This window comes from Nanorana parkeri, unplaced genomic scaffold (genome assembly GCF_000935625.1).
Source record: "Nanorana parkeri isolate BGI_ZX_2015 unplaced genomic scaffold, ASM93562v1 scaffold1849, whole genome shotgun sequence".
Taxonomy (NCBI): Eukaryota; Metazoa; Chordata; class Amphibia; order Anura; family Dicroglossidae; genus Nanorana; species Nanorana parkeri.
Window position 1 is genome coordinate 257682 of NW_017308117.1, and position 15864 is coordinate 273545.

The 15864-nt window shown below is 41.1% G+C and overlaps 1 protein-coding gene across 1 annotated transcript in view; it reads right to left on the minus strand.

Moving 5' to 3' along the window:
- LOC108799888 overlaps positions 1–11617 on the minus strand; it is a 16772-nt gene extending 5155 nt beyond the window's left edge. The window contains exons 1-4 of the mRNA XM_018571823.1: positions 11506–11617; positions 8878–9095; positions 6428–6651; positions 4331–4517 (exon numbers count right to left, since the gene is read on the minus strand). Of these exons, the coding sequence (XP_018427325.1) occupies positions 4331–4517; positions 6428–6651; positions 8878–9095; positions 11506–11573 (697 nt within the window). The 5' untranslated portion in view covers positions 11574–11617. The remainder of the gene's footprint in view (positions 1–4330; positions 4518–6427; positions 6652–8877; positions 9096–11505) is intronic.
- Positions 11618–15864: the final 4247 nt, after the last annotated feature.

The window sequence follows — 15864 nt, forward strand, 5'->3', positions numbered from 1 at the left end:
GGGGGGGGGGGGGGAGTTTGGGGGCCAGTTTGATCCGCTCCCGCTGAAAAGCACTCACCTCATAGTTCTCCTTCAGGAAGGCTTTTTAGTGTTTCTGAGTGCAATAGACATTAAGTGGCTCCTGAGGGTTACAGAAACTTCAAATATCCTGGACCTATTTTTGTGCCAAAAAAATTTCCTCTTATTGGCCTCATTATTTTAATGTTTTTATGGAAAGAAAAGAACAGTGAAAATAATGCTCAAATACACACAAAAAACAAACAAATCACAAATGCAAAACACACTAATTGAAATGAAGTAAATGACTCTAAATCCACACCATCTAAATAAAGAGCAGATTCCTTGGTTATTAAGTAAACTTCACCTAAGCTGTTCAACAAGTGAAACTGAGAGCTTCTAGTTTAGTTGTCAAAAATGGACTGTTATATTACACAACACTGTACATGAAAACCATTAAAATGGACCTGAACTAAAAAAGTGAAGATTTGCAATGTTATAGGGAAGATCCGGAAATATGAATTGTGCTTTAAAGTGAGACTAATCTAGAAATTAGGCTGTATGTACTGGAGTGCCCAGGCACCCTCATATACCAGGCAGTACACTGCTATTTTAAAAAAAAAAAACATTTTTCAGGTTAAAGTGACACTAAACTCAGGAGTTTAATCTTAAAAATACACTAAAGTACCTTAACTATTAACAAAAATGTATTCTTATTTGTGTGTCACTCAGCTGTAGATCCTCAAATCATCTCTGAATTCATGCTGACACTGTCCTTCCTTCTGGAGGGTGGTTACTTTTGTTCTCCATGGTTCCTGTATGTGTTGTAAAGTAGTCACCGCTTCAAACTCCCTCAGTTTATGGACTACAATCTCAATACAAAATAGTAAACTAAACATGAGATTGTAGTCCATCGCGGGAGTGAGCTTGGAGCAGTGGCTACGTTACAACACGTCCTAGCAATAAAGGACACTAGCAATGAGTGCTCAAGCCATCTAGCATTCTTTCTAACTAGGAAGCAGCAGGAGACTCCTTCCTACCGGTTTTAGCTGCTAAGACACCAGGTGACTTGGCCCACCTGCATCCTAGCAATAAAGGATGCTACGAGGCAAGGGACCCCCTGCATCCGAGCAACAAAGGACAATATGCAGTTTATGTCGCCTGCATCCTAGCAATGAAGGAGTCCACTACGTGGAGTCTTTTCCTAGTGTCCTTTGGTGCTACAATGCAGGTGACTCCAATAGATTGCATTTGCACTGTAGAACAAACGTTTACATGCGTACAGTGAAAATTAAGGTCATGTGGAGGACCTTAGACACAGTGTACATCTACTGATCTTTGCACACTGTGAACATGAACCCATAGAAAACAATACACCAATGTTCCGATTCATTAAAAAAAAACACCACCATACTAATAAAACGCAGCGTTCTTCAAGGCTGTGTACATGAATCCAAATTCAATCTGTGGATCTGTGTGTTGTGAACTTCTACTGCTTCTTTGTTCCTCTTTCAGTCATCAGGGGACAGTTTAGACTTGAGGAAGTAAAGTCCTGTCTCTCCCAAGTTGGCTGCCTCCTCAAAGATACATAGACATGGTAAGTTAGGCCTGGGGAAAAAATCAGGTGAAGGGAGGCAATACTGTCCTTTGCTGTCTGCTTGCACAGATTCCACAGCTCAGGTCCCCTTTAAGGAGGTTCTGCACCTATACTTAGAAAGTGTGCAGACTGGGTGCGCAGCCTCGACATTTTCAATGAGTTTCCAAGTTGGGGATGTGTCTCACTATGAAAAGTTGAACAACTCTAAGAATGACTAACTTAGGGGTTATTAGGGGTTACAAGAAATGCAATCCCACCTGATAGCAGTGTATAGATGTTAAACTTTCTACTAGTCTTTAGAAATCTTCTTTAAATGTAGGCAGGAGAAGTGAACAATCTAGAACAACATATCTGAACTGGAAAGTGATATGAATTGGAGAATTCTTCCAAATCAGCTATTTTGGCCTCTCGTGTTACAAATTGTAATACAATGAATATTTTATTTAAATGCTTGCTGATGGAATCATGATTTAAAATGCATGATAAGATGTAATAAAAATGATCCACTGCAATACCATAAATAGTTTCTGCAAGGCTTTATACAGAACACTGAGTAGATGTTGACAAAACCATTTTGGGAACATCAACAGAGAGACGTCCACTGAAATTTCTGATCTTGGAGCTTTCCGAGGGCATTCACACTGCTCCTTCCCCATGTGTTCCCTATAAGAAACATTTGTCCTGTTGTAAGAAAAAAAAAAAGGTATTACATACAGCTAACAAGAGGAGAGATATCATGAATATGTTGTTTTTTTTTAATTCTGCCCTGACATGCACTGTAATAATATACTCAGTGAGGTTGATTTACTAAACGAATGGACTGTTCGCCTAACAAAGTGAATGTTCACAGCACTTAAGTAATAACTTGAAGCTGTGTTTACTTCAATAAACCTATCATGTTCTTTGAAAAATTCAGGATCCTTTTTCTCTTGGGTATGATTAGGTATTCAGAGATCACTGTATTTACTAGCATTGTTTACTTGCTAATTGGCTAGCCTCTACTCTTTTAGTAAATTACCTCCAATGGTCCAAACTCTGTCTGTGTTCATCATCACATTTTACATCACCAAGGCATAATTTTTTCAAGAATTCCAGGCAAACAAAAAACTTACCTCTGCATTGGGGGTGCCCCTGCACTTCAGGGGTTAACTGCTTGTTTGTCTAGGGTGCTCAAATAAAGCAGACTTACTTACCTGATCTTTAGTCCATCTGGCTCCCTCCAGGTTGCTAGACCGATCCTCACAGCCTCTTCTGCCCTGGGCCCTGGTCTAAGGACCGCTTATGTTATCAAGTCTTATACAGGTCCATTGACCTGCATTAGAAGTGAGGACACTGAGGGACATTTTAATAGCTGTAGTGGAGAGGCAGAGAGTTGAGAGTTGAACACTGCGGGATCGAGGATTGGCTGCTTTATTTGAGCCCCCTAGATAAAGGTGCACTTAACGCTTGCAGTACGGGGGGTAGCCCCACTGCAAGGGTGAGTTTTTTCCTTTACCTGGAGTACTTCTTTAAAGTGACATTAAAAGCTATTTTGTTTTCCCCCCACCCTGTGTTAGTGTCAGGACTTACCTTAAATGATGCCTCTTTATTCGATCATCTTCTTCTTTCCTGTCCTTTTCTGCTGTCCCTCCAGTGCTGGTGCGGGTCTCCGATCCAGCGCTAACTCCTCTGTCCTACTCTTCTCTGATGTCCCACGGTGTCTGCATGCGGGTGCACGCTGCTCCATATACTTACCATGTGTCTCTCCTCGTCTCCCGGCCGAACATCTGAACTGTGCATGCGCGTGCCCCAAGATCCTTTGGGGCCGCCCGAGACTCTTCAGATGTTCGGACGGGACCTGCGTGCCGAAGACACAGGTAAGTTTAAACCTGTTTCAAGAGGTTTTTTTTTAAAGTTTTTGCATATATCTACTGCTTGCTTGCTAGCAGTAGATATATGCAAACAAAACGTGAGGGTTTAATAATCCTTTAAATAGCAATCAGCAGAAATAGACAGTGGCCAAAAATGGTGGAGACGCGGATAGGAAGACAGAATATTCTCCTCTCATCTGTCAATCATGAATAAGAGAGGTAGTAGGATGCATCTTCGCCTGGCAGAGATGAGTAGAACACCTGCATTAAAATAAATGTTTCTCATGTGTAACCCTCTATCTTCTATGTGTTACCCTGTTTCCACCAAAAATAAGACCTACCCCGAAAATAAGAGCTAGTTGTGACCATTCCCAGGGCCGGTGGTGGCATAAGGGGGAACTTGAAGAGCCCATTCTGGTTACCAAATTGCTCTTGGAAAGGTACGGCACCACTGATCACCCTATTCTTAACTTTGCCATTTTTAATTATTTAATTTGGATTTGCATTAACTTTGGATTGTTGTACATTAAAAAAAAAAAAATAAGACCTACCCGAAAATAAAACCTAGTGTGTTTTTTTTAGCCCAACAAAATATAAGACAGTGTCTTATTTTCGGGAAACACGGTAGAATTCTCTGTTGGTTGATTACTTCTGTGAAAAAGCCAGCCTTAATATTTGTGTCCACCTAGACAGCATGCTTTCTCTTATCTATTTCAGTTCTAACTTCATAGCAAAAACCAATTGTATTCACTCTCTATAAAACAGAAATACAATTTTGTGATTTAATACTTTAAAATAAAGAAATACTAAAAGTGTGAATTATGCAGATTTTCCCATACACATTACTAAAACATGTTACTTATAGTTAAATATAATAATACAGTACCGGGAGCATAGCCAGAGTAATTGGGAAGAAGACCACTATTTGTTCTGTAAATGATTTTCCCTTGTCTTTGGAGAAAATTATTTTTCAAAGGAATGCTTGAAGAGAGTTCTTTTTCTGTTAAATCATTTTTGAGGGTCTTCTTCATCATTTCATTTCTGCATGTAGGGGAGCATGAAGACTCGGCTATCTGTACAAGACAGAAAGACATACATTATCTAAGCGTTACTCAATTTTCTAACAAGTAGCGGTACAACCTTTTGTTTTTATTATTTAAAGAGAGAAAGAGAATATCCCTCTCCAGATGCTCCCACTGCTGCAGGACTACAAGCTCTAAAAACCAGCCATTCAACTTTTGGAATTGCCACTGCCTAGATTAGAAAACCATTGCAGTCCATTCTCAAAGAATTGGTCAGCAGGCATTTGATGCAAGGAAAGCCCTAATATCCCAGCAGCAAAGGCCATGTGAAAACTTTTCCTCCAAGTGAAGAAGAGTTTTATAGTTAGATAGAGTGAAGTATACTGCTGGCTGTGGATACACAATTTGCCACTGGGGCTAAAGAATTGATCTGCGTAGCTTCACCTATGTTATTAATTGTGACATAATTCCTTGTGTTTTAATTTTGAATTAAAAGTAATGGTATGCAAATGTCTTGTGTTTTATCATCTATGGGCATGCACACTGTTCCATTTTTGGTGTGTCAAGATGTGTACACGGACCCAAAAAAATACACGTTAATTATTTTATTCCCGGACACCCCAAGTCAGAATGTGTTTTTCTATTGCATGCGTTGCTGTGTTCTTAGAGTATTTGTATGCCACATGTCCTCTATCTGCGTCGGGTGCTATTTGAAATGAATGGGCATAAACCTTATAGAATAAGCATCATCAACACACACAACATGCATGATTGCTCATTGCAATGCATATGGAACAGTGTTACAAGACTCTTAAAGATTATGGGGCATAGGTCCAAGCCCCAATTTGTAATGCATTACCACAGTGGGAAATACATCAGTGCTGTTGCTTACAGCCTTGGTCACAGTTCAAGAACTAAGAGCTGAACAAATGAGGCCTGATATATTAAAGAATATGATTATAGGGCACTCTTACAACATCAACTAAGAGTTAGCCATTCTGTATGAACTTTTCATGTAGGAACAATACTGCATGAAGTACAAGCGAATGTACTGTAACTAACACCCCATGCACACTTGAGCGTGAGCTTTGAACATGTTTTTATGTGCATTTGTACACACATTGTTTGCGCATTTTCAGGTTTGAGCCCTTTTGTTTTAACCAGCAAGACGCTAGTTAATTGAAGACAGCTGTTAGGCACCAAACTGCGCATAAAAACACCTTATGCACTTTTTTCAGGCGTTTTTCAAGTACTCCCTTTGGAGTCTATGGGGCAATTCTGCCCAAAAATGCTCATGTTGTTTATAGCTTAACAAGTGACACAACAGGCAGAATCTTTATTTTCAGTGTTGTCGCTCTTCTGCAAACATGTAACAAATTGTTCAGGTGTTAATAGAGGCCAAAGGTGGCTGCAAAAAAACAATGAAAGTAAAAAGCCATGCTGCATGGAGGGTACCACAGTGTGCACACACAGAAGTAATAGCTGTGGCTGCATCAAGCCACGCATATCTAATTTCATAGGCTGTAATGTTTGTTGTAATGATAAATAATATCAAAGCCAAGACTGTTTCTTAATTTTTGTTTCAGTTTTCGATAGAGCAGAGAAGGAATAGAAACTGTTTGACACCCATCACACCCATACTAGTAATACAATAATACAATAATACAATTACACCTATCAAATAGACAAGAAGTGAAGGGGATCTCTCTAACAAAGACAGCAAACAAACCTGATAGGTTTTAACACTAAATATTCAGATTCATAAATAAACTAATTTGTGGCTGTTCCCTTTTAGCCTATTGCTTTGCCCATTTTATTGTAGATTACATTGGCAGTTTTGGCCATGCATGTAAGAGAAATAACATCTATGTTTCATTGGTAGGCAGAACCTTTTTTGCAACCATACCATCAAATGTGTACTATAAGTAACATAACATGTAGCAGAACCCTGTATCACAAACCTGATCAGCTCTTCTGATACACCTTGCTGCCTGTTTTGGTGTTTCCCGACTAATTTGTGATGAGGCACATCTCTCTGTTTTTGAAGACAACCATTTAGCTGGTTTAGACAGTTCATATTTTATTTCCTCAATTGCAGTTATTGCTGATGAAGTCTTAGGGTCACCATCAAGCGTATAGTTCATTCGAATAATATGATACTTCCCACTAGCTGGAAGGTAATATCCTAGATTGGAAACCAAGAAATTAGAGAGAATATGAGTTTAAGATGTGCAGTTCTATTACTTATAAAGGCCATTTAGTTAAAGTGAACCTGTGTCTAGACATATGCTGAACAAACAGTAGAAGCAGTTTAAAAATAAGCTCTCATTTACCTCTGTATCTATAGGCTTTGTGGAGAAATGTATTTTCAAAGTTCACAATAGAGGCATTGAAAGCCTAATTTGATAGATTACTTAAAAAAACAACAAATAAACAAACTTTCCTGTCTTCTACATGTATAGATTAAAGGGGACAGTTAGGGACCATTTAAATTGATCTATGGAGGGAACCCACATTTCCCCCCGGGCCTGCATACTCCACTGACAAGGACCCTGACTGCATCACTCCGGACTAGACTGTATCAGTTTCAAGAGTCAGACCAATGGCTATCCATGACACAGATTAGAGCCCTGACGGACCCGCCGCTCGGAATGTGGAGCGCCATGCAGATACGCCACTACCTGAGCACGTCACATGCGGGAGAGCCTCCCTTACGACAACGGACAGAATTTGAGAAACTATGTGAGAAGGCAGAGCCAGTGAGACACGCGCTGGCGTACCTGGTCGAATGTCTTCGTAGTCCCCCAGACCTCCCTCCTCCTTACTTTGTCAGGCAATGGGCAGAAGATCTGGGTGTGGAATTGGACGCTGAACAGGTGGACCGGATGGTACACTTTGCTCTCAAATCCTCGGTGTCCACTAAATACCAGGAAGCTGGTTACAAATTGCTGACAAGATGGTACAGGGTTCCAAAAACGCTACATGCTATATATCCGTCGGTGTCGGAAACATGTTGGCGTTGTGAGGAGGAGGTAGGAACCCTGCTACCTGTATTTTGGGAATGTCCTAGGGTGGCTCCGTTCTGGACTCAGATTGCGAATCTAGCCCAGAAGATCACAGGCCTGTCTTTACCGTTTACTCCGTTGGTGTATCTCCTCCACTTGGCACCGCTATCGCGAAAATCATATAAACGCTCCCTACTGATTCATTTGCTGAATGCAGCGCGGGCGTGTATACCAGCACTGTGGAGGCAATCATGCCAACCCACTATAGCGATGTGGGTGGGAAGAGTGGAGGAGATCAAACTGATGGAGGACCTCACGTCTTCTATAAAAAAGACCCAGCAGAAGTTTGTTGCTACATGGGCGGCATGGTACCAGTTTAGGGACTCCCCGAACTTCCCATGTGAGAACCAGGGATGAGACACAGGTGGAGAGGCCTTCAGGAGGCTGGGCATCCGCGGAACCGCAATTGGGGGATTGTTCCTTCCCCTTCCCTAATTGTCATGTCTTTGTGTTACATGTACTCTTGCTGTTTCTGTCTCTTGTGCTCTTTGTATGTGTAAGTGGAACTATCCGATCTAGATGGAGGGGTATTATCCATAGTACTTTATCTTAAGTCCTACACCAGTAAAACGGAAAATGTCTTGAGAGTACCGGTGCAGACCATAATGGCTACATGGTGTGGAAATGGCTGTGGGGTGGGGGGGTCAGGCCTGAAGTGTCGATGTTTGCACATGTTGACTTATGTATATGTTTGTACATGCTTGACCGCAAAGCCTAACAATTTTTGTTTGTTTTACTTTCTGTTGGTACTGTACGGTGCTCTCATGCTTGTATAAATAAAGAATTTCAAAAAAGAAAATTGATCTATGGACCTACTATAAAAGAAAATTAGATCATTAAAGGAGAACTATGAGGTGAGTGAAAATCACTCAGCCTCATAGTTCTAGCCGACGTGTGACAATGAAACTGTCACAGGTCGGCTCAATAGATCGGGAAGTGAGCGAACACATACTGTCGCTCGCTCACTTCTCGATCCTGTCCCTGCAGAGAGCCGTGACGGTCACTCACAGCTCCCTGCAGGGATTCCCCCCTCCCCTGTCCGATCCTCTAGCGCTGACTGGCGGAACGGACGGGGGAGGGGGCGGGTACAGTTGCTCTGCCTCTAGATAGGCAGAGCCAGCTGTCAATCATGCAGCTGGGTGGATCCAGACAGTAATGTCGGGATCCGTCCCGGCTGCCGCGTCTCAGTATACCGCGAGCTGTAGCTCACGGTATACTGAGCTTTGGGTGACGGGAGGACGCTAGTTTATGTCCTCCCGTGACCCTTAGGAGAACTATGGGGAAAAGCACTGACCCCATAGTTCTCCTTTAAGATATTGAATATTTAAGTATAAAAACAATTGTACCACTTTTATTATTCCATATTTCAGCATTTTCCCTTGGTACGTTAGAAATTATTCCTCCGAGATGTAAATCAGATGACAATCTGTAATTTTCTCTCCACGCAGACACAGGTATCTGTGAAGATCTTTGGAGGCCTGGTTCATAGTCCTGAGACTGCAGAGTTGCATTGCCATAAATGTTACCTCTATCACTTCGCAGTTTTGAAGTATAACCTGTGTAACTAAGAAAACATACCAGTAATATAAAAAAAACATGACAATAATAAATTCTGTTTTTAGCATAGTATATTATTTATAAGGTTCTTAGGTCAAAAACATCTGGTGAAACAGACGCCCAGTAAGCATATGGTCTATACTTCCTGCTCCTACACTTCTGGAAGTCTCATGCTACTTCTTTCCAGTCCCAATATATGTATAATACTGTGTAAATATTATTATAAGAATTTTACAAATCTAGTGCTAGTGTTATATTTAGTATTAAGCTAAATTCACAACTATGAACATGTTACCAGTGTACCACAACACGGCACACGTGCAATGCCATTTATTCTGAATGAGACCCTACAATGCACTACGCTGGGCAATTATAGTGCAGATACCATTATTCATGGTTGTTATGGTTCCATTTAAAGTAAATGGTCTGCCATAATGCAACGTATGTTCCATACTTTCTTTGTTTTCTTGTATTCTCAAAACATAGATATCCACAGTGCAATGACTGCTGGACCACCTTAGGCTGGAGAAAGCTGCCAAACCTCCTTTGTTACAGTAGGGAATCTGGACCTACTGCACATTATTTCTGTGACATATTGCTGTGAATGGGGACCATTAGAGCCGCCTATGTGAAATTTCCTAGTGAGCTTACATCATGACCACACTATACCTGAGGTGATGTACTCTCAAAGTTTAAACTACAGAAAATCTTCTGACCATAACTTTAATCTTTTATGATTGTTTATGATATCCATTCTATTTAATTGATGACATTTGATTGAACTACTGCCCTATATACTTACATTTGTTCTACTATTTATTCACATTTTTATACTATTGCCTTTTTATGTACACTTGAGTAAGATTAACTTTATGTAAGTAGTTTATTGATATCAGTGAATGCTTAAAATGCCTTAAATCTGAGTTGGCTGACTCAATAAAAACAATGTACTCCTTGTGTTGCAAATATCTACAGGGTTATTCACCAAAAGGGTGAAGAATTTGGAGAAGACAGGAGAAGTGAACAATCTAGGACAACATAGCTAAACTGGAAAGTGATCTGAATTGGAGAATGTTTCGAAATCAGCTATTTTGGCCTAGATTGTTCCCTTCTCCTGCCTTCTCCAAACTCTTCTAAACCGGCTAATCTCAGAGTAATTGTGTTGAGTCACAGGGAGCTCCCTCTATTGGCTGATCTACACATTTATATTCAACACAATTTAACACAATAACAAGAATAAGAGCAAGCATATACAAATGTTAATATGAATTTTTATTATAGCATATAAAAGCAAAACTAATTTGTTTAGACTATGTAAGTCTATATGTAAGCCGGCTCACTGAAAACAATGTACTCCATGGCTGATGCCGTGCACTCCATGGCTGACACCAATGCAATGCATGGCTGACATCCTAACTCATTGCCTTGTTAGGCAGGGAGGCTCGATGATTGCTGTATAAAACAGAAGGGGTCTGTCTAGCAGTCAATCTAAAAAAAATGTCAACACTGTGCAGGGAGCAAAACAGCAAACTGTTGCAGCTCATTGTATTGCTTCTTCTCCTCTCTCCTCTGTGATTAGGAAGTGATCGCCGGGGTGATAGGAAAGTGCAGCACAGAGCTGCATGGTCCCTCTGTTTAGTGTTCATTTAGATACCTACCGTGTTTCCCCGAAAGTAAGACCTACCCCGAAAATAAGACCTAGCGCTATCCTTGGGGAAACCTTTCGTCTGCCTCATTCCTCCCCCCAGCTTTTCCTAGTTGAGTTTCCTAGGGGTAGGTGTACAGACACTTATCAGAGAGATTCAGCCCGCAGTGCAGATCTGTGCTAGCTAATATCTGCTCTATGTTGTAGCACAGAAATGCCACATTCCTGTCATAATTCCACTATTCGGTGCACATGTTTCAAATCATCATAAGCACACTATGTTTATGATTTGGCCCATGTTAAATGCGCATATCATGTGCACCAAAAACAATGTTGTAAAAACAATTGGGCCCAGGGTCAATTTTTTGTGGGGCAAAGAATTGTCTCTGATATGCTTATCTGAGCACTTTACCCATTGGTGACAGGATCTCTTTAAGGATTAGGAGCTTACATTACAAGAAATATGCTTGTCCAAGGCACAGTAACCAATGGCAACCATTCAGAATGTATGATTAACTGATCTCTATATATTACAGTGTACTATAATTGGTTGTTTTAGGCTGCCGGCCTTTAGGCAATATATTTACTCTTTGCAGTGGTTTACTTATTAAACTCTTCCGATATACTGTTTTGCATTATTGGACACTGAGCCCCTAAGTAGCAAATGAATAGCAGTTCAAAGGGCACGTTTTTCCCCATAACTATGATTTCCAATTTCAGTATACAAGAAACAGAAAGTAAAAACTATTTATACATATAGAGGATCACTTACCCTGGTACATATCTGGGGTCATAAGTAGAAAACATGGACTCAGGTAGCTGGGGTAAAATAACAGGCATTTTCAGACTCAGCGCTGACACGGATCTTGCTGCATGCACGGTGGATGGATACTTTCTCTGCCTGGTAACAGTAACTGCAGACACAAAGCTATTTGTTGTCACAACCAGAGACGCCAACAACCTTTTTGTTTACAAGACTTGAAATTGTGCTTTTGAGTACCAAATAATTAATTACAATCAATTAGCAGCTTTAATTCATTTAAAATGTTTTAGATTTAATTGAATATTATTTTAATTATCCCTTTTTTCTTAAAACAAAATAGCCTGAAATATACATGAAAGCACTGCCAATTATAACAGCGGCAACACGATAGTATTTTTATACACTGCTATAATTTGTGTCTGAACAAGATTAAGATGTTTATTCTGTGTATTTGTAGTTGCCATGGAATTTTACAGACAAATATGTATAATCATTGCCCTCTAGTGGCATACAGCTGTAAATACATTTTTTTTTTATTTGATGTCTTTTCAGTCTTCTGAAGATAATAGGCTCAATAATTTTCTTCTATGGTTTAGCGTTTTCTTTTTTTTAATAAGACAAATGGACTTAAAATATGCTCAATTGACAAAATATCAATCAATCAGATTTTAGGTCCATTCATCTTAAAAAAAAGATGATGTTGATTCTTTGATTCATTTTGCTGGAGAGAAAATGGCACATTTATTCAACTGTGGGCTTTTACTGAAGGAATTATGCTTTAGAACAATAAGATGGAAAAATGCTCTCCACTGAGTTTTCGCATACATTGAAAAATTCATATAAAAAAGAAAGTACACCCTCTTTGAATTCTATGATTTTAAGTATCAGGACATAATAACAATCATCTGGTCCTTAGCAGATCTTAAAATTAGGTAAATACAACCTCAGATGAACAACTTTATTTATTTTACAAACATAAAGCCAAAATCCCGAACTTATGCGTGAAAAACTGAAGGTGCCCATACACCTATCGATTATCGTTCGGAAATCGTCCACGAATGGTTCTGCTAACGATAACCGATCAGTTGATGGGAAGTGAACGATCACGATTACTGTACTCCTGGCCGAATTACCTCGATCGCTCAAGCTGGAAAACTTTTTTCAAATCGTACGAAAATCGATGGATTAGAGGTGTTTGCATACGAAAAAAATTGCAACATGAACACTGCACGTGCGCAAATGAAAATCCATTTTTCGATCGACGAAATTCGCTGAGTTAATATTGCTAACGAACGATAATCGAAATCGACATTGGTCTGTGCATGATGGGGTATTCAAGCAGAAATCAAACAACGGTTTGATGAGGGCACGAAAGAAATCAAACAACAATCGATAGGTGTTAGTCCACCCTTAAGGTACCCATACACCTTGCGATTATCGCGGGAAATCCCACGATCGTACGATAATCGCAAGGTGTATGGAAGGCGACCTATACTACTGTAAGGTTGCACGACTTTTGTCTTACAAGCATGTTCGAAAACCAGCCGAAAATCGTACGATTGTCAGCGGGTTTGTGGCATGCTCGTAAGACAAATGTCGACAGGGCCGGTGTGCGCAAGCGCACACTGCCCGTTGAGCATTGCAGTCATCGGAAGCGCGCCCCTTTAGGGGGGCGGGCTTGTGATGATCGCAAGTACGATCTGCCTGTCCAAGATTGGCAGATCGTATGTTTTTTTAATGCGATGGTTGTAAGGTCTATGGCCACCTTTACTGCTTCCATAGGAATTAAGGGGCAGACAGGTGCTGCTAATCAAATGCTCTTGATTAATTGATCATCAGCATGTAAAACAAACCTCTATAAAAGCTGAAGTTTCAGCACTTTTGCTGGTCTGTAGCATTTAGGTGTGTGTTAACACAATGCCTAGGACAGTGGCGGAGCTAAGGAACAAAGGGCCCTGGTGCAAGATTTATTTTTGGCCCCCCCCCCAAAAAAAAACACAAACTCCCCAATCCACACCCCCTGAAGCAACCACAAAAAAATCAATTTGAAAAAAATAGATCGAAAAAATATTTGAGCATATTTATTTATTACAGAGAAAGGACAGAGTATGTTTACTATAACCACAATTATGAATGGACAGGAGGGGATGTAGATCACTTCCCATTCATGCATAATTGAGGATATATTAACCATATCCTATCCTCAATTATGTACAAACACTCAGCGATCACTGATCGCTGAGTGTTGTACTGCTGTCCTCTCTGACACGCTGTCACAGGAGGCTGAGTGAGCGGTGCAGGGTGCAGGCTGTCTCCGCCCACACAACGCTCTTCCAGTGTTCTATCACAGATTGTGACTAAGTGGAATGTGTGACCAACACATTCAAGCCGCACCGGCGGTAGTTCCGCCGCTGGCCTAGGAGAAAAGACATCAGCAATGATTTGTTGCTGCCCATCAATCTGGGAAGGGTTGTTAGGTCATTTCCAAACAAGTCCATCATTCCATCATTGAGGAAGATTATTCACATGTGGAAAACCTTCAAGACACTGGGAGTGGATGTCCCAGCAAATTAACCTCAAGGTCAGACTGTGCACCTCTCAGAGAAATTGCAAAAAACCCAAGAGTTACATCTTAGACTCCACAGGCCGCAGCATGTTAAATGTTAAAGTTCATGCGTTCTGGGGCAGGAGGGGGCGTGGTGGTGCTTGGTGCGGTTCAATCACAAAAAATAATGCATGCACTATTTTTTGCAATCGCACCACACCGCAGGCATTGCTGTGCCACGTGTTCTGGTGCAGGCAATCGTACTGCGGGGCGGGAGGCAGGGCTGTGGTGTCATTGACTTGAACACAGGGAGGCTTTAATTATGGGATCCAGTGGTGCGTTCCGGCCACTAACCGTGCTGGAACGCAATGGAGCGTGTGAACTGGCCCTTAAAAGAACAAGGCAGCATGGCGTAGCTTTGCAAAGCTGCATTTGAACAATCCACAAAACCTCTGGAACAATGTCCTTTGGACAGATGAGAGCAAAGTAGAGATGTTTGGCCATAATGCACAGCACCACATTTGGTGAAAACCAAACACATCATATCAGCACGAACACCTAATACCAACTTTTTGGGCTTGTTTTGCAATGGCTCATTCAAAGTCCAGACCTCATCCCGATTGAAATGCTGTGGCAGGACCTTAAGAGAGCAGTGCATAAACAAATGCCTGCAAACCACAATGAACTGAAGCAATGTTGTAAAGAAGAGTAGGCCAACATTCCTCCTCAACGATGTGAGAGACTAATAAAGTCATACAAAAAACGATTACTTCAAATTATTGCTCCTAAAGGTGTTTCTACAAGCTATTGAATCATACGGTGTACTTAGATTTTCACACATGGCTTCTCCATTTTGGCCCTATATTTGTAAAATAAATAATGACAGAGTGTAATAAGTCATGTGTTGTTGTTCATCTGAGGTTGTATTTTCCTAATTTTAAGACCTGTTAAGGGCCAGATGTTGTGATACTCAAAATCATAGAATTCAAAGAGGGTGTACTTTCTTTTGCACACAACTGTATATGTGTGTGTATGTATGTATAAATATATATATATATATATATTAGGTGGCTAGTTGCTAAGCGAGGATTGGAGGAAATCAGCTCTAATATACGGTACAGTGTAGTGACGTGCGCTACCTTTCATGCTGGTTGACGCACCCCCCTGCCTGCCCAAGCACGCCCCGCCCCCAGCACACCGAAGCCCCCCACACCCGGTCATCAAGTTATGTGTGAAGGAGGGAGGGAGAGATTAGGAAGGAGACAGGGAGGAGCGTCTCTGTCTCTCACTTGCCTGTCACTGGTGAGGCATTGAGATTGATGTCCTTAGTGTTTTGTTTTGTTTTTTATTGGACAGCTTGGACCAATGGAGTTTTACTGTTTGTCCAAACCATCCACGGAGCTCAAGCCTCTAACACAGAGTAGATGCTGTTGCAGCTCTTGCCTCACTATGTTAGGTTACACAAGCAGTGGGGAAGCCCGCCGCTGTGTAATCTGATTTAGCTGTCAAAAGCCAGATGCAGAGCCGCCTGTAATTAACCTGTAGCTTTCCCTGCTGTGTAACCTGTTAGAAGCCGCTCTGAATGGAGAAAAAGCTGTCAGCTTCAGACGTGAAGCTGAAGCTACAGAGGACTACAAATCCCACTATCCCATCAGTACATTATAGAGCACCATGTGGGGGGCGGTGGGAAGTGCAGGCTTACCTGAGCAGTCTTCCAGCAACTTGCTTCTGAGAAGCTTCTCAGAAGCTGCACACAGCACGTGCCAGTTTAAGTAGTAACCAGCACGCACCATATGCCGCTTCTAACAGCGTGGGAGACCGGA